Source organism: Mustela nivalis (assembly GCF_964662115.1).
Source record: "Mustela nivalis genome assembly, chromosome: 19".
In the NCBI taxonomy this organism is placed as follows: Eukaryota; Metazoa; Chordata; class Mammalia; order Carnivora; family Mustelidae; genus Mustela; species Mustela nivalis.
This window is the reverse complement of record NC_139038.1, coordinates 10,518,928-10,537,129: the sequence shown is the minus strand read 5'-3', so window position 1 is coordinate 10,537,129 and position 18,202 is coordinate 10,518,928. Positions and strand designations below refer to the sequence as shown.

General features: G+C 62.0%; 1 protein-coding gene across 3 annotated transcripts in view; it reads right to left on the bottom strand.

The window, feature by feature from the left end:
• CLIP2 (CAP-Gly domain containing linker protein 2) overlaps positions 1–18,202 on the bottom strand; it is a 66,484-nt gene that overhangs the window by 28,736 nt on the left and 19,546 nt on the right. For all 3 annotated transcript variants that reach the window (XM_082713902.1, XM_082713901.1, XM_082713903.1), the window contains exon 4: positions 6,553–7,118. In XM_082713902.1, coding sequence (XP_082570028.1) covers positions 6,553–7,118 — 566 coding nt within the window. The remainder of the gene's footprint in view (positions 1–6,552; positions 7,119–18,202) is intronic.

Genomic DNA, 18,202 nt, shown 5'->3' with positions numbered 1-18,202 from the left:
CCAGGGTGAGAGCCTCTAGTCCTGGGCTCCCCTGGGCCCTTCCGACCGAGAAATACTTGACTTCCTCCTCCTTTTCCTGTTTTCTCTCTCCAGAACCGCTGCGCTTAGATGTTGGAGGCGCTGGACGGGCTCTCTGAGAGTTTTGTTTCCATCTGTCTTTTCGTTCTACTTTCGGGGAGATTTCCTTAAATTCGTCTTCTAAGACTTCGTGGTTTTTTACGTGTGTCATCGATTTTTTTTTCATTTCCCAGAGCTTTTTTGTGCACCGAAGAGTCATGTTCATATATTCACAGGCATTTCCTCTAAATTTTAATGTGTGACCTTCCCGAGCTTCCCAGAGGACCGGCCACCGTCCCCAGCAAAGCCTCTTGTGTTCGCCACCGAGGGGGGCACGGGCTTGGCAGCCAGCGTTCTAGCAGCAGCCAGCCGGGAAGGGGGCTCAGCCTTCAGGATCCAAATGTTCCCTGAATCCTCCTTTTTAAATCCAACCTGCCTGGGGTTTTCTCCCCTGTGCCCCCCTACCCCCATCCAAAGACTCTCTGCAACCCGCTCAGGAGATGAAGAGAATTGGCTGAGCTCTCCTGAGAACTCAAGTCCGCAGCTGACATCAGGGTTCCCTCGTGGTGGTGGACGTTCTGGGGGTCTTGACAAACGTAGAATGACCAGCACCGACCATCACAGCATAGCAGAGTAGCTTCACGGCCCTAGAACGCCTCCGGGCTGCACCTGTTCATCCCGGCCGCCCCCCAACCCCTAGCAACCACTGATCTTTTTACTGTCCCGTGACGCCTGGCTTTTCCAGAATGTCAGTGGTTAAAACCAAAGCCCCGTGTGGAGCCTTTTCAGATGGGTTTCTGTCACCAAGCAATTTGCATTTAAGGTTCCCCCGTGTCTTTTCATGGCTTCATAGGTTTTTTTGTTTTTGTTTTTGTTTGAAGATTTTACTCATTCGAGAGAAAGAGAATGGGGGGGAGGTGCAGAGGGAGAGAGAGAAAGAAGCCCTCCCCTTCTCATGGGTTTTCGGGGCCCGGAGTCCCTGCCCGCCTGGGCCGAGCACCAGCTAGATCTGGGGTCCCTCGGAGCAATGGTGGGCGGCAGGCCGAGCTCCTCTGTTCCTCGGGGGCTTTTCTCTGAGGAAGTCAGAACTGTGACTCACTTAAAACATCTGCCTCTGCGGCCGGTCATCTGTCCAGCTCTGCCGTCAGGAGGCGGGGGCGAGCCGACCCCCTCGCACGGCTGCTGGGGGGACCGTGAGGGGCTCATGTCCACGGCTGGAGCAGCACCTGCCGGGGGACTGGGGGGCAGGAGGGGAGTGTGCAGAGGCAGGGGTGCGGCTGCTGGCAGAAGTCTGGCCAGGGAGATGGGTCCCTCCCGGGGAGTGGAGGGGACAGAGGTGGGCGGCCCCTAGGGGGGTCTTCTCTGCCAGTGAGGGGAGCCTGGGGTCCGACCAGCCTGTGGAGCCCCGACACGGTGCCCGTGGTGCCTCACTGGCTTGGGGCCACCCACGGGGCCCTGAGTCATTCACCCAGCAGGTACGTTCAAGCACCTTCCTGGCCCCAGGGTCTGGTGTAGGCACTGGGGGCCCAGCCGGGGCAGGAAGCAGGCAGTGGGGGAGGAAGTGAATAATCCAGGTGGCCGGCGAGGGCGACACCAGAGTCCTCTAGCCCAGAGAGCCCAAGGCACGCAGCCTAGCGGAAGTGGGACAGCAAGCTGTGGGATGCCCTGGGGGACAGTGTCCCCCGCGCAGGAGCCGGCCTGGGACATGGGAGGGAAGGAGAGCCGGCAGGTGCAGCTGGGCCCGGCCAGGACGGAGGGAGGGACGGAAGCCGCGTCATCTGACAGTGGGCGGGGGTCACCAGGGGCTGCGGGCCACGGGAAGGCAGGTGGATTTTATCCCAGGTGAGATGGGAACCTCTGGGGTTCTGGGACCTGGGGGAGGGTGGTGACAAGGAGACCACGGAGGAGGGAGCGCTGCTGTCCAAGAGAGAGCAGCTGCCCGGGGAGACGGTGGGATGGGGGCTGATTTGGGGGTGTTTCAGAGATCAGCACCAGAGACCTCCCGACGGGTCCCGTGGTCGGGGAGGAGACAAAACAGGGCCCAAGGCCGGGTCCCCAGTTCCTGGCCTGGTCAGCTGGAGACGCAGGTGCACGTTCCCAAGGATGGGCATGACGGGGAGGAGCAGGTCAGGGGCAGGGCACGGGGGATAAACAACTGAATTCCGTTCTGGTCATGTGTGACATGTTGTGTCCCCCAAAAAGACATGTTCAAGTCCTGACCCCCTAAGGTCCTGTAGATGGGACGCGGTGAGGAAGAGCCCATTAGGGTGGGCCCTAAGGGACGTGACTGCTGTCCTTGTAAGAAGACAGTCGGAGAGAAGAGCGAAGGCGCCCGCGGACGCTGGGACGGTGTGGCTGCCGGCCAGGCACGGCAGCGGCCTCCAGAACCGAAGGAAAAGCACAGGGAGGCTCGTCCCGATCCTTCAGAGAGCACACGGCCCCGGGGACGCCTCGGACCCCAGATTTCTAACCCCCAGAGCTGTGAGAGCGGGCACCTGTTTCCCTTAAGGACCTGGCTCGTGGTCCTCTTACAGCAGCCACAGGAACATAGCACAAGCGCGGAGGCAGGGGCTGTGGTGTGATATAAGAGCTTGGCCTAAGAGCCCAGCCGATGCAGGAGATCCAAGTCTGGGCGGCGGGACGCCCCCAAGTGCCTGGAATGTTCTAGGTCAGAGGCCCAGATGGTCCCATCAGGGAGAGAACACAGGGGAGACAGGCTGAGGCCAGGGTTCTGACCTGACCTGAGAAGGGGGCCGGAGAGCTGGCAGCGGGCCAGGGAGCGTGTGGAATCCGAGAAGCGGTGGGAAGACGGTGCTTCTAGAAGGAGGCAGCGAGAGGCACAGTGGCCGGTTCTGCCAGGCCAGGGGGTGAAACAAAGCCACGACGGAGAACTGGCTGTCGTGTTTGCAACGTGAAGATCCCTGGCAGCCTTGGGGGGCAGTGGTCTCCCCAGAGCACAGGGTGCAGGAGAGCAGGGACAGGGGGGCGGTACAGACCGTGTGCACGGACGGGCCTTTCGAGGGGTTTAGCCAGAGGGAAGACAGAGGGGGGCATGGCTGAAGGGATCAGGGATCGTTTGGTTTTTACGGTGGGCGAAGGCGGGGGCAGTGAGCAGAGCCACGCAGGGAAAGGGGGACCATTAGGGGAAAAACGAGGTCCTGCACAGGGGTGGGGGGGATGGGGACTAGGGCCCCAGATGCAGTCCCCGGACCGAGAGCCAGAGCCGAGGGCAGTGGGAGTCTGGGGGGCGGGGGTCAGAAGAGCTCACTGCTGCAGGAATTCCAGGCTGGGGCCCGTCTTCCGTGTGCGCGCCGGGGCAGCGGAGGTGGGGAAGGACAAAAGCAGGGCCACCGGTCACCACGAAGTGGGCCCCAGCAAGGGCTGGACCAGTGACAGCCAAGGACATCACGTCATCACGAGCCGCTGTGTCGCCTCGGGGAGGCTCTCTGAGCTCTGAGCCCCTCGCTGCTGCTGGGACCCCCTCCCCACCCCCCATGGCCAAGGATAGCTTTAATGCAGATGAGGAGACTTTAATGCAGAAAAGAACTAAGGCTTCGGGGCGCTTACTCGGAGCCACACACCTTCTAAACACTGCGCACGTGGCCACGAACTATGAGCCCATCTCACAAGCTGGGAAACTGAGGCACAGAGCGCATACATAACCAGCCCACCTGTGTTCAGCTAGTCCATGGACCTTGGGGGGTAGCCTCCCGTGAAACCAGGATCCACAGGTATCTCTGAAGAACAGCTCAACTTACTGAACGTGAAAACCCCTCATGCCCGGTTCAGAACAGCCGGGGAAGCTAACAGCTTCTACGCCGGCCGCTTCCAAGAGCCTGGGAGGGGCCCAGCTAGCGCACATACAAGATCACAGGATTTAGAAAATGTGCAAAGCAGTGTTTTCCTGGGTACTGTTTTTCCTAGAGTCCCTGACCTCAAACTCTATAGTCCCCCACGTCCAGCATGGAATTTTCTCAAGGGCGCGGTCGGGGCAGGAAGGCGCCGTGGCCGGTGTTTAGAGCAGGCACCGGGAAGCAGCAAGCTGGGGGGCCGGTCAGGCCAGCTGGATCCTGGCCGTGAGCAGCGGACCGGGCTGCAGGACTAGCGCTAGAGAAGCTGCGGACGAGGATGGGGTGGGGGGGGCCCGTGGGGCTCTATCCTCTCGGCAGAAAACAAACCCCAGGTTCGAGTTCTCCCCCCTCCACCCCAGGAATCCAAAGATATCCCACTTCTATGGCCGCCACGGTTGCTGAGTATAGAGGACTGAATGGTCTCTCGTCCCCCGGCTGCGTGACCCTGGGCTGAGCTCAGTTTTCTCCTCTGTAAAATGGGAGAGAAGGCCCACCTTCTAAGGCAGGACCCCAAAGACTAGGTACAGAACGTGCTGGGAAGTCCACAGGGGCTGCGTGCTCTGGCTGCTGCCAGCCCTGCTGACGGGCTAGGGCCTGGCGGACACTTCTGGAGCAATGCCCACATCGTGCAGGCTTGTCCGCCTCCGGCCTTGTCCTGCATGTCTCCTTCCCACTCTCTGAAGGGGAAGCAGGTGCAAGAGGAGATTCCAGACAGGATCAAACTGGGGTTCGACCTCCCTGCTCCCCCGGCCTGGGGACCAAGCAGAGCTGGTCGATAAGCCCCACCGGAGCCTCCACGTCCTCCACCAAAGAGGTCGCAGACCACACCAGGGCAACTCACGTGACACTAACCAGACCCGGAGAGTCCGGCCTCTCCGTCCCACAGCAGCCCCAGACTCTCCGCTCCCGCCCCCTCCCATCCTGTTCCATCTTGTGCTTAAATCATGGATCTGCTTGTGCTGCTGCGTAGACCCTTCCACGGCTCCCTCTGCAAACCGAGCAAACCCCCTCCGCTCCAGCCCCGGCCCCAGCCCGGCAGGGTCAGCCCACACCAGCCTCCTCGGCACCGTCCTGCCCCTGCTCCCTTGCTCTCGGCTCAGCCCCCCTACTCTTCTGCTTCTGCGTCCATTCCCGGCATCAGTCCTAGCACTGGCCTCAGGGATGCAGATGACCAGGTCAAGCCTCCGCGATGGGCTCTCAAGTCACTGCATTTCTTCACGACACGTATCCAGATCCACAAGGAGACCCTGACGTCTGCAATCACATGGATCACCGTCTCTGTCCCCGGATGGACTGTAGGGCAGGGACCAGGTCTGGCCACGCCCACCACCAGATCACCGCAGTGAGCAGTGCTGTCCAGAGGGCAGCGGGCTGGCAAAGTGGCCCCAGGGAGGTGAGGGGCAGACCCCGGACAGATCAGCAGGGTAGACACAGTGCGGAAGGCAGGTTTCAGGGGCTGGTTTGCATCTTGGCAAGTTACCACGCAAGTTCTTAAACTTCTCTGAGCCTCAGCGTCTCTACCCGCTAAGTGGGGATAAAATTGTACCCAGGGTGGGCTTGAGGATCCAACAAGGCAATGGGCATGAACATTTCCTCTCGTGCCCCTGCCCCAGCCCAAATGCTCTTCCCATATGCCTCCAGGGGGAACCTCGGCCTTATGGGAGGTCCTTGGGGTAGGGAAGGAGAATCCCAGGCAGCGATACCCTCTTGCAGTCCCCACAACGGGACCCCGGAGCCCCGGAATCCCTTCTCCACTCAGCCTTGGTGCTCCAGACATGTGGTCACCCCTGTCCCTCGGGAAGATTCACTGACACACACAGGGACCTCTCCCCCAGCCGACCACCCCCCACTGGCTCCTCCCACCCAAGCCCAGCGACCCCCCTCTGAGACCGTCCCATGTGTTGGGCTCTCCTTCCCAACCCTGTGGTTCTGGGGGCCCCCCCAGCCCCGGGCTTGGTGTAGCGGGACAAGATCCCTTCCTGTCGTCAGCTTGCCACCCCCAGCCCGGACCGACCGCAGCAGGTGACAAGGGAAGCACTGCCTCGCCGCCTCATTCCAGACTTCTAAGGATCTGGGGGCCGCTGCCCCCCTTTCAACCTGGCCCCAGTCCCAGGGACTGCCAGAGAAGAGGGGTCCCTGGCAGGAAGACTCGGCTGGCAGTCCCTCAGGCTCCCGTGACCCAGTTCTCTCCCCCACAGCAACCGCGGTCACGCGTCACAGCAGATTCGGCGTCTGAACCACCCGACCCTGGGCCGGAGATCCTGAGCACGTCCGGTCTCAGACTTTTCCAGGACAGGCCTGGCGTAGCCACCCTGGGGGACTGGATCAGGGGAGGGTACCAACAAGAGCTACCACTCCAGGAGCACTCCCTGAGCGGCCGGCCGGCACCGTCCGGGGGCACCACACGCATTCAAGCATTTCAACCCGTTCTACAAATGGGAAGACAGGGGCCCAGAGAGGTTAAGACACTTGCCCAGGGTCACACAGCGGCAGTCTCCAGAGCTTCCTTTACTTGAGTCCCCGATCGCTCTGCGGTTCTGACGAGGATGGGGAGCCCCAGCCTGGACCCCACCCCTGAGCCCCCCCACCCCCGGGGGGTCCAGCCCGCAGGGAAGGCGGGCGGCAGGGGAGGGAAGGAACTCACCAGCACGCGGTCTCCTGGTCGCAGGTCCTTGTCGCCCCGCTTCACGGAGCCGCTGTCCGACAGGTTGGAGCCCGACTCGTTGCCGGTCTTGACCGAGCTGTTGAGGACGCTCTCCCGCAGCGGGATGACCCGGCTGCTGAGCGGCGGCGTGGCCGTGCCCGAGTGCAGCGACAGGTTCTGGGCCGTGAGCGACTCCACCGAGTGCGCGTCGCTGCCCGAGCCCTCGGCCACGGGCTGCCGGGTGAGCTTGGAGGGCCGCGTGAAGATGCCCTGCAGGGCCGGGCACTCGAAGTAGCGCGCGCCGCCCACCGCGCCGTCATTCTTGCCCACCGGCTCGTCCAGCACCACGCCGGCCCACTGGCCCGGCGCGAACTGCGTCTCGCCCAGGTACCGCACCACGCCTGGCTTCACGCCGTTCACCCACACCCGCTCGCCCACCGCGAAGTCCCCCAGGAAGTCGTCGCCCACCTCGGCCGCCTTGGGGCCCGGCTTCTCGGGGGCGGCGGCGGTGGCGGTGGCGGCGGCGGGGGCGACCGGGCCCGAGGCCTGCTTGTGCAGGGGGGAGCCTGCGGGGGGAGGGGAGAGAGGCTGCGGTCAGGGCCCCAGCGGGGCGCAGAGTCCCAGCGGGGGGGGGGGGGGGCACGCCAGCTCACGAGTGGGGAAACGGAGGCAGGCGTGGCCAGGTGTGGGGCCTTGGGCAACCCGAGGTCTCCATGTCCCAACCCCGCCCGGCAGGTCAAGGATGCGGAAGCTCAGCCAAGGGTCTCCTTTCACTGCCCGGAGTGGCTGGAGACCGAGGGCCCTGAAGGAACCCTTTCTCAAAGGTTCCAAGCTGCTCCCTCCCCATCCCCCAGTGGGCTCCAGCCCCAGCTGTTAACCCGAGACCAGCCACCACCCTCGACCCTCCGTGACTCAGATCTTGTGAGTGGTCCCTATGTCCCCCACCCCCCGCCCCAGTCAGCTCAGGGCCCCACAAAAGGCTCTTGGACTGTTCCTGGACAGCTGGCAACAACCGCAAATGCCTTGGGGCAAGGAAGGGGCCAGAAAACCTCTTGCTCCACTCCTGAGTCTCCCCTCCCTGAGCTGCAGCTGCACAGAGCAGGGAAAAACGGGGTAGAGGTATGTGGGAGGCAAGTCCTGCCCCGCGACATTCCTGGGGCTGAACTCCAGGCCCTCTGGGCTGCCGGGTGCGCTGGCCCAGCCCCTCTTCAAAGGAAGCATGACCCTGAGGCTCCGAGAGGCAACAGCCTTGCTCAAGGCCACCCAGCAGACTGAGGACTCCAACCCAGGGAAGGCGCCTGCCGCCTAGGCCTGGGCCCTGATGGGCCACAGATGCGGAGGTGGGAGGGAAGGGCAGCCACTAGCTCGGGGTCACTCATGAGAGACAAAGCAGGGCTGGAGCCCACGTGCCTCGTGTGCATCCGGCTCCTGGGCCCCACGGAGGGCCTCCTGAGCAGTGGGGCTCAGGAAGCCCCACCCATTCACCCCACGAGGTCTGGAGGCTGCCCCCCAACTTCCCGCCAGATGCGACATCAGACAGAAAAGGCCCCATCCTTCTCGACTCCAGAGCCTGAAGCGTGCGGGATAGAGATGGGGGACAGGAGGCACGCAGATGTGGCCACACCCCAGCAGAGCTGCCTGTGTTTCAAGTCCTTCCAGGGGCAGCCAGTGGCGGGGCCACGGGGCAGCAGCTCCCCCCCCAGCATCTTCCTTCCAGCCAAGGCCAAGAAGCCCAGGCCTGGCAGGACGCTGGACCAAGACTAGATGCCAGAACTTCTCGGGGCTGGAGAAGCCACACGGCCCCCAGGACAAGCCAGACCCACGAGACCAAGCACAGGGGTTCCCTCTCTGGAACCCTGGGACCCCAGCAGAGGCATTGGGGAAGCACATGGCACCCAGGGCCTCGGCAGCCAGGATGGGGGTTCCTGACCCAGGGGCTCCTGGGAGGTCAGCGGGCTTCGCTGCTGAACTTGACTGAATCCACAGTCACCACACCCATGCTGCTAAGAAACAGACACACAGGAGCTCATCGGACCCTCACGGTTAATCCCGTGGAATCATTTTATCTCCCATGGACAGAGGAAGAAACAGGCTTGGAGACATCGGGAGGTTCACCCAGGCCCCCAGGCGAGAGGCAGCAGAGCCCACCGGCCACAGGCCTCTGGCTCTTGGTGTCGGGCACATTCATAAGTCAAACCAAACCACGGCGCTGAGCACTTGACGTGCCAAAGCCTCAACCTAGAACCACCCCCAGTCCCTTGGGCTCCCCTGAATGGACCCGTCTTCCAGAATCGGGCCAGACCCTCAGCTCCCTACAATCTCGCCGTTTACTCCAGCCTGTGCAGGAACATCCCCTTCCACGCCCCATTCGGAGAAGACCACTAGGGTGGGGGTGGGGGGCCCGAGGCTCTGTTCCCCCACTGAGATCCCAGCAGGCAGAGGCCACTGTGGCTGACGGAGCAGCAACTAGCCCCCCGGCCCCAAGACTGCTTCTCACCTGCACCCCGGTTCTGGGGCTGTTCGTGCCCGGCCCGTACAGGCACACAGTGGGCACTGCCTGGTGTTATTCTGATGAGAATGATTTATACAAACACTGAAGAATTAAAAAAAAAAAAATTAAAAACCACAGAGAGGTCCCAGGAGGCCAAAGAAAGGCTTCCAGGCAGGTTCCAGTAACCCTGGGCAGGGGCTCTACCCCTGAGTAAAGCGAGGCAGCCGGCGGGGTCTTCCGCAGGTGGCACAGAACCCGGAAAAGTAATCATCAGCTCACAGACCTTGTCCTCATGGTCCCAGTCACGCCCTAGGACGGCCCTGTATTATAAGGAGCCTCTGCAGGGCGCTGGGAACCCCATCCACCCCCGGCAGACAAGGCGGGCACCGTCCATAGGAAAAGCCAGTCTGGAAAGCAGCCTCACGTGGAAGAAGCCATGAATGAGAACATGACCCAGCCCACGCCCCCCTCGCCACGCGGCCCGAGGAGCCGTGGGGCCCATCACCAGGGAGCCAGCGCAGCAGCGTGAAGACCTCGGCTAGGACTGGACACTTTCTCTGCGTTATATTCTTATCGTGCAGATCAGAGGTCGTGACTCTTGTCCAAAGCTACCCAGGCAGGGGTGGGGCCCAGCCGGTCTAGCTCAGGGCCCTCCCCTTGCCAGCCCCCCCATAGGCTCGCGTGCATGGTACGTGCCCTTCCCATATCTGTTTCTAGAAGCCTCCGTGCGCCCTGGGGCTCCGTGATGCCCGCGAACTGACCTGGGCAGCTGGGAGGTAGGAAGCACCTGGGCCGACCTGGCCTCTCTGGCTGGAGCGCAGAAGAGGGTCCCAGGTCGGGGGGCACCCGGGGTGGCTATTCCTGGAGAGAAGCGGCCCGCCCAGCTGTCCTCCTCCCCAGCTGTCCCGGGCCGGGCAGCCCCTCAGGTAATCTTTCTGCCCCGTCCCGTCCTGCCCCTTCCAGGGTCACAGGCCCGGAGACCAGCTGTTCCAACAGCTGCTCAAATCCAGGTCCCAAGCCGCGGCGACGGCGCTCCGGCGGGGGTTGGGGGGGGCGCCTCATTTTTCCTCTTCGGTGCCCTCAGCTGCCCCAGCCTCCCGGGGACAGAGCCTCGTCAAATCCCCGACGCCAGCAGGGAAGCCTCCAGAGGCCTGGGCTCGGGAGGGCAAGGAAAACTGGGACAGAGCCCCCTTCCCTCCCTTAGACCTCAGTAACACCGGGGCCGGGCCGGGCCGGGCGCCTTCCCCTGTCTGGGCCTGTCTCCCTGCAGGACGAAAAGGGCTAAGCCAGGAACAGCCAGGACCTCATGGTCTCCGGCCCTACCTGTTCTCCCAGAGCTGTGGGACCTGGCTGGCTCCCCCCAACCCCACCGCCACACCCCCAGGGCTCCGAGGCAGGTTCCCAAAGCGCCCTGAGGGCAGGGCCTGGGCCCCCCTCCCTCAAAAGCCCCCCAGTGGAGCAGCCGGGCCCAGTGAGCCCCCCAGAAAGCAGAGGGCAGCACTTCACCCTCTCTTGAGCACTTGGTCCTTTCCCCAGACTCCAGGCACAAGGGAATTTCCTGCCGGTTTCAAGTTCAAAGCAGGACTTTGAAGAAAAAGGCTGAGGGGCCTGGTGTGGGGTGGCGGCAGCTGGCGGCCTGCTGCCGTGGAGGCGGGGGCTGGCGGGGGTGCCTGGTGGGGGCGGAGAACGTACCCGCCCCTCCTCCTCCTGCAGGGGCCTGGAACCCACCCTGCCCAGGGAAGTAGGGAGGTGCCTTGCCCATGCCCGCCGAATCTCAGCTGCCAGGGACCCCGTTCTCCGAGCCCCCAGGGTCAGACACTGGGGACCACAGGCACAGCCAAATGGGGACCCAGCAAGGTGACTCAGCTGGTCACTTCCCTGTCAGGGAGGAACCTGGCCCAGGGGCTGCGGAGAGAAGGCTCCCTGGGAACGGAGATCGAATGCCTTCCAAAACCTCTGCTGGACAGTCACACAGCTCACTCCTCACCTCCTCAAAGAAGCCTTCCCTGATTGCTTCTCCTAAAAAGCCAGTCCCCCCTGCATCACCCAGCACCCCCATCCTTCCAGAGATTTACCCCGTATTTCACCGTGTTGTGGGCCCCTCATCCTCGAACAGTCGCTCAGGAGGGCCCTGTTTCCACTCTAGCACTGGGCTCGCAGGCCCTCAGTGCAAGCTGCCTGCTCAAAGCTGGTCCCACTCCCAGGAGGAGGGGCCGCCGCGGCTCTGCGCTGGTGCACGGACTCTATACATCCCCAAGCGGTGGAGAACCGTTCCCATTCCTCCCGTCGAGGACAGAGGCTCAGTGCAGCCAGCTTCTGGCTCACCTCGTCCCCCCCCACCCCCACCCCCAACCTCTGTACCCCCCCCAAGCCCACTGTTAGCCCCATGTTTCTATAGGAAAGCCAAGAACGTTTTGGTCTCCCCAGGGACCCGCCTCCCCACTATCTCTCACCTCTGTCCCCTCCCTGGCTCTCCATGTGTGCCACCAAAGCCCCCCAGCCCACAAAATCACAGCTTCCCCCACGGACACCGCTCCTCCGGTCACCCGCGGGCCTTCCCCGCCAACTAACTTTTCCTCCCTTCTATGGACGTCCACTGCCGAAAAATCAGAAGGCAGAGTTACTGATTTTTCTTTTTTAAATGAAACCACCTCGCATTCCATCAGACAAACACAATCACATTTACTGTCCTGGAGTAGGTTTCTCCAGACTTTATCCGTGCGGGGATGTTGCGTACACAGACTTCATACTTGCCTCCTCCGCCCCCTGCCCCCGTCCCCGCCCGTGGTCCTGTGTTCCAGCGGGTGGGCTGCAGGTCAAGGCTTATCAAGGAGCTGTCCGCAAGGAAAATAAGAACCCTACCCACCACAGTCAATTTCAGGCAGCCCACTCGGTGTTCCTCTGAACACGGAGTTGGAAAGAAATCATATAGTGTTTCCACCACAGAGCAATAACCTCAAACACACAGACGTTATAAAATCTGACTGCTAGTAAAACAGTAATATTTTACCGGTAGTAAAATGACGGTATGAACACTACTCTAAGTACGACCAGAATTCGTGAGTTTTGAGTATTGGTTACGGATGTTTTGAAGAGAATTCATTACACTGCAAGTTGATACGATTTTGGTTTCTTAAGTCAAGGCTGTATTTCACATCCGGCTTGTAAAATTCCTGACCGTTTCACCACGGGTTCTCCGGAGCGGGCGGCACAGGGCTAGTCCCGCTCCAGCCCAAACCCTGCACAGGGGGCCAGTCTAAGACCCAACAGAATTCTTGACAGACCCCCCGAGTGACAGACAGGAGATTAGACGGAGAAGCGCCAAGTCTCTGACCCGTCTCCCACGCAGGGAGGCGGAGGGGAGGGGCGAGAGGCAGGAGGAATGTCCTCCTTCTGTGGTCAGTACCCGGGGAGCCCTGACCTACACTGTACGCCCCCCCACAATCTAACCCACTCCCCCACCTTGAGCTGCTGCTTATCCGTCACCACGTCCCTGCTGTTTTTAAGCCACTAATACATTCTCCTTGTAAAAGATCCAAGTGACAGAGGAAGATGCAGAAGTTGGGCCCCCAGTGCTCTCTCCAGTGCTGATCCTGTCCCTGGCCCCTGGCCCCACCCTTCCGGCCCCTGCCTCCTCCTGGAGGTCCCGAGGACCTCACACTTGATGTTCTAGACCGCAGTGACCCCCTGCAAGGGCTCCTCCTCGGTACTGCCCAACTACGGGGTGCAGCCCCCCCAATACCCATTTTCTCAACCACAAATCCTCATTGTTCCCTCCCCCTCACCGTGGCCCCCAATCCAGTTATCCGGCAGATCCAGCAGTTCCACAGAAGAAACACCTGAAACGCACACTCCCCTCCGGGGCCCCCGAGGCCCCTCTGGGTGGCAGGCGCGTGAGGTTTCACACCACCTGCCGCAGCAGCCTACGGAAGGGGGCCTCCCAGCCTCCAGCACCCCTGCCCTGCCTCAGCCCCCCCCGGAGACATCCAGGAGCGCCCCCCAAACACAAACACACTCACATCACTCCCCACCTGGGTCATTCCCACTCTAGGCAGGGAACACCTTCTGGGTTAACCTTGGAATTTTGTAAGAAGCCTGTGTTACTTTGGTTAAAAAAAATGTCAAAAAATGAAATACGACAGGGGCACCTTCGGCTCAGGTCATGATCCCAGGGTCCTGGGACCGGGTTCCCTGCTCAGTGGAGACCCTGCTTCTCCCTCTCCCTCTGCCTGTTCCTACCCCTGCTTGTGCTCTCACATGTGCTCGCTCTCTCTCTCAAATAAATAAAACCTTAAAAAAAAAAGAAAGAAATAACAATATTTTTAAAAAGAAAAAATTAAATAGAGACTATCCACTGGTCCATTTCCCAAAGAAGTCATTTAGACAGAAAAAAACCTGTCTTCTCATTCACAAAACAAACAACAAAAAACCCTCGGGGTGTGTGGCTGGCTCAGTCAGTAGAGCGTGTGACTCGTGATTTCAGGGTTAGGAGTTCAAGCCCCACACTGGATGTAAAGATTACTTAAAATTTAAAAAAAAAAATCTTTAAAAAAACCAAAATGAAACCCTGAATCTAAGCGCCCCCAAACAGGAGAGAATTATATGAATTATGGTCAAGTCTTTCAGATTCATAAGCAACTTTTTTAAGATTTTATTTTCTTACACTTCTCTCTACACCCAACACGAGGCTCAAACTCACAACCCCCAGATCAAGAGTTCACACGCTCCACCCACTGAGCCCACCAGGCACCCCCTAAGCAACTTTGAAAATAATTCTTCCAGGTTATGTGGAAAGGTGTCTCTGACGTGACACTGGGTCAGAACTCAGGGCTCAAGAGTGTCCGGACACGGACACAGGGGCACACACGCCTGGGTGCAGGGGACACAGACGCCTGGGTGCAGGGGACACAGACGCCTGGGTGCAGGGCGCAGGATAAAAAGGTTATCAACTTTACAAAAACACAAGAGGGGACTTGCAAGAACCTCTGTCCCTGAAGGCCGGAGGGAAAAAAGCGTGCCTATGCTAAGACCCCGTCCCTCAAGGAAGGAAGCAGTTCCTTAAATGTTCCACAGAACACAGTCCCAAGGGAATTCATAGGTATTATGAAAATAAATAATCTCCAAATTCCCACAATCTTGAGAAAGAGCAGCTTAAACAAAGTTAGGGGGGTTTTGGCTGCAGGACTTGTCAGAGCATTTAGCATGCTAATGAGCACCGACCTCGTAGGAGGGGCTCTAAAGAAGGTGACCACATGATTCGTCACCCAAAACCAGACACCTTGGAGAGAAGGGAGGCGCTGTTAATACAGTGTCCTGCCGAGACCACAGACATAAACTAGGGCTGTCCCAGACAGAATGGTCACCCGGGCCTTTTCCTCTCCGTGTCACCTAAGGAAACCCTGCCCGTCCATCAGACTAGCTCCACCCCCCCGACTGGCACAACCCCACCGCAGGACTCCGTTTCCCTTGCTTCAGGCAGCCCGCCGCCCAGGCTGCCAGGGTGCACATCCGAGTGCCCCTCGGAATGCAAGGGGGGCCCACACCGACTGCACGCTCCATCCTCGGAGCCCGCGACCAGGCTGAAATGCAGACCGGCCACGACCGTGACCTCCCCTCCCTGGTGGCCCCAAAGCAACACACATAAATGCACCATGAACCCGAAAGCTGCCCTCCGCTCTACGCCCCCTCTTGTCCCCAGCGGGTGCTCAAGGCAGAGGTCAAGGGAGCAGGGTCGGGGCGCCTGGGTGGCTCAGTGGGTTAAAGAAGGGAGCAGGGTCTCTACAGCTTTCCTCCAGGGAGCCGGCTTTCCTACAGTGCGGTCCCCAGCCTGGCCACTCTCCAGTCAGTCCTTCGGACCACCCACTGAATCCACCCCAGAGCCCACCCCGATCAAGGCCGGGCCCACCCCCTGTGGCCACAACAGACCCGACATCCGCCCCCACCCCCTCACCCCTCCGCTGCCTCCAGTCTACCAACCCTGGGCCAGGCTCTATCCGCCCACGCTGGGGTGAGCCCCTTCCCAAGGATAGCTTGGCGTCCCTCCTGAGCCAAATGGGACTCCGAAGTCCCCTTCTGTCCTCCCAATTCCCGAATCCAGGAGGGCAGAGCCCCACCCCGCAGAGTCAGGCGGAGACCGAGGGGGAGAGAGACATGCGAGGCTTACCCTGGAAAGAGCAGAGCCAGCTCCCCATGGAGAAGCCCTGCTCCGGCCCTAGCATGGGCCGGCCGGCCGGCAGGCAGGCGCTAGCAGATGGGCCCCTGCCCCCCACCCCGGATCGATACTGGGCGACGTCAGGAACATTAGGAGGCCGCCCTGCCCCCCACCTGCTCTGCAGCCCAGCCACAGAAATGCTCAGCTTGGCTTTCCCCATCCTGATGCCATTAAAAAGTTTAGGATGTGGTTAGGGGAGGAGGGCCGGAGAAGTTGACCTTGAAGGGGGCTGGGTGCTGCCTGGGGTTGGCAGGCTGTGCAGGCGCAGAGGCTACAAGTCTGTCCCGGCTCTGCCCACATGCGCGGCAGCGGGGCCGAGTCCCCGAAAATGGGGATGCTTCTGGCCACCGTCCCAGGGAGCGGGGTACCACAGCGAAGGCCTTCCTCCGGGGCTGGAGTGGGGCAGGGCCAGGGTCTAAGACGGGGGCGGCTGCAAGCTCTGTGGGCTCCACCTGGGCCACGTCAGGCTGGTCCCCGGGTCTGCAGTGCCCACGGGGTACGGGGGGCATCTGAGCCCCAGTTCCGTGGCCAGAACGGAGAAGCTCTGGGACCGGCCCCGTGCAGGCCCTCTGGGCGGGGACCCTGGTATGGGCGGTGGACCCTGCCCGGCGTGGGCTGCTCCCCGCCGGAGGGGGAGCTCCCTGCCTGCTCTTCCTTCATCTCCACGTCCTGGGCCCCAGCCGGAGGAAAGGCCCCAGGCAATGTGGGGGACACTGGTGACCAGCCTAACAGAGCCGGTCACTCGTCCCACCTGCCCAGGACAGGGCTGAACCAGGGGTCCCAGCCACCCACCCCTGCAGCCGGGAGGTGGGTGCCCACCGCCTGAGCCGGACCCTCCTCCCCAGCCCCGCCACTCCCCGGCGCTATTGCTCTGGGCAACTCCGATGACAGCCCGAGCCTCAGTTTCGTCAGCTTGAAAATGGAAAGAACAGCTCTCTCCCGAAGTGGGACACCTCTGGGGGGGGACCAGTGCCGGGGAGGAGAGGAGAGCCCCCCCAGGCCCCCCCGCGCGAGGACCCACCTGCCCTGGGGGAGGGGCAGAGGGAGCGCAGCAGTGGCCTGTGTCTGTCCCTTGGCCTGGCAGCCCTGAGCCCTCCCCAGATCACCCATGCTCGTTGGGGCCAGGAGGGACCCCTACCACCGGGCCTGGCCTGCCTCCCCCTGAGGCCCAGCAGCAGACCCCAGGCAAGGGCTGAGGTCCGCTGTCCCCGCCTGCCGCTGTCCCCGCCTGCCCACCGTCACAGGGCAGCGGCAGACCCTGCCGACCCCTCCAGAGGGCTCTGGCCTCAAAGGGAGAGGTACAGTCCGGCGGCAATCCTGGCCGCTTCCTGGAAGCCGGGACCCCCATCTCCTCCCTCAGGCCCAGGCTGGATTCCAAAGCCCCGGGCGCCCCCAATCCTGCGCCAGCTCCCAGCTTCCCCCTGGGGCCCTGGCACCTGCCTGGACCCACTCCCAACACTCCCCCTGGGCCGCTCGAGCTGCGCAAGACTCGGGCCCTTTGCAGTCATTGTCCTCTCTGCCCCGATGCTCTTCCCGGCTCGGCGGGGCTGGCCTGGCCGCTGCTTGTCTGTCACTCAGGTCTGCGTACCAATGTCACCTCCTAAGCAAGGCCCTCCCTGACAGCCTGATCTGAAACAGCTTCCGGGGGCGGGGGTGGGGGTGCTCCATCCTGCCTGGCTGGGCTGCCCCCCACCTCACGAGCCTCTGCACACTGGTGGGCCCCAGACCGCCCTCCTGCGCTCCCCCTGCTCTGATCACCTCTGGGCCTCCTCCCAGTAGAACGATCCCCTCCAACGGCCCCTTGTTCCGGCCACTTCCTGTATGTCCCAGCTCTGGGGACTGACGCAGCCCCCCTCCGTCCCCACAGAGTGGGGGGCAGGGGCATCGGTCCAGGCCCGGCCCTCGGCCAGACCCTCTGCCCGGAGGCTGAGCTCATACTTTGGGAGAGAGCCACTGCCCCGATTCCCAGAGCGGGGCCAGTTTATTGCTGCCGCTCCCCCGCCCCGCCCCCGGGCTCCAGCCTCCAGACCCCCTCTGGGGCCCCAGTGCCCCTCACAGGGTCCCGGCCTCCTACAGGGGTGGGCAGGTCCCGCACCTGGGACAGCAGACAGCCAGGCCCGCAGGGTGCGTGAGGGAGGCAGAGGAGCCAGCGGAGGAGAGGGGATGACCCTGACCTTCTCTGGGGCTTCCACCCCCCCCACCCCCCCGAGACTGGTTCTGAGACCCGGAGGCGAGCAGGGACAAAAGCAGCTGTGGGCCTCAGAAATCTTCCTTACCCCTCTGGCCAGGCCGGTTGCTCCCGGCTCTCTGCTCCCTCTCCGCCGCCTGCAAGTCTTGCCAGGACCTGCCCGGGCGGAGGGAGGGGGACACGGAGCCCAGCTGCGGCCACTGCCGCCTGCGTGCCCAGCAGCAGGCACGGGGGTGTGCCTCTGTCATCAATCGGGCATTCACAGCGTGGTACCTCCTCTCTCTGGAACCATCCTGGGGGGCGGGGCGCCCCGGCAGAGCCAGACCACCCAGCCCCCACCCTCATGGGCTCTGCCCTGCACTGTGTGACCAGGAAGCAAGCAGCAGGCCACACTGGACAGCAAAGAAGCAAAGACACCGCAGCAGCCCAGGGGGGCACTTCCTACAGAAGGCAGTAAGACAGCGACACGGAGATCGGGGCCCGGCCCACGATGGAGCTGCTTCCAGCTCCCGAGAAAAGACCCGAAGGAGCTCTAACGGTGGCCTTAAGAAGGGAAGGGTAGCGGCTGCTTCTTTTATTACTTGCAAATTGTTCTGCACTGGGGCTGCGGAGGGATGGGGGGGGGGGAGGCGTCTTTCCGGGGTTTGGTACCTGCAGGCACTTCACACTCCTTAACTCCCTGGATCCCATTTGTGGCTCAGAGAGGTTAAGTCCCTCTTCCAGGGTCACAGAGCAGGGGCAGTTAGAAGGGGCATGAAGG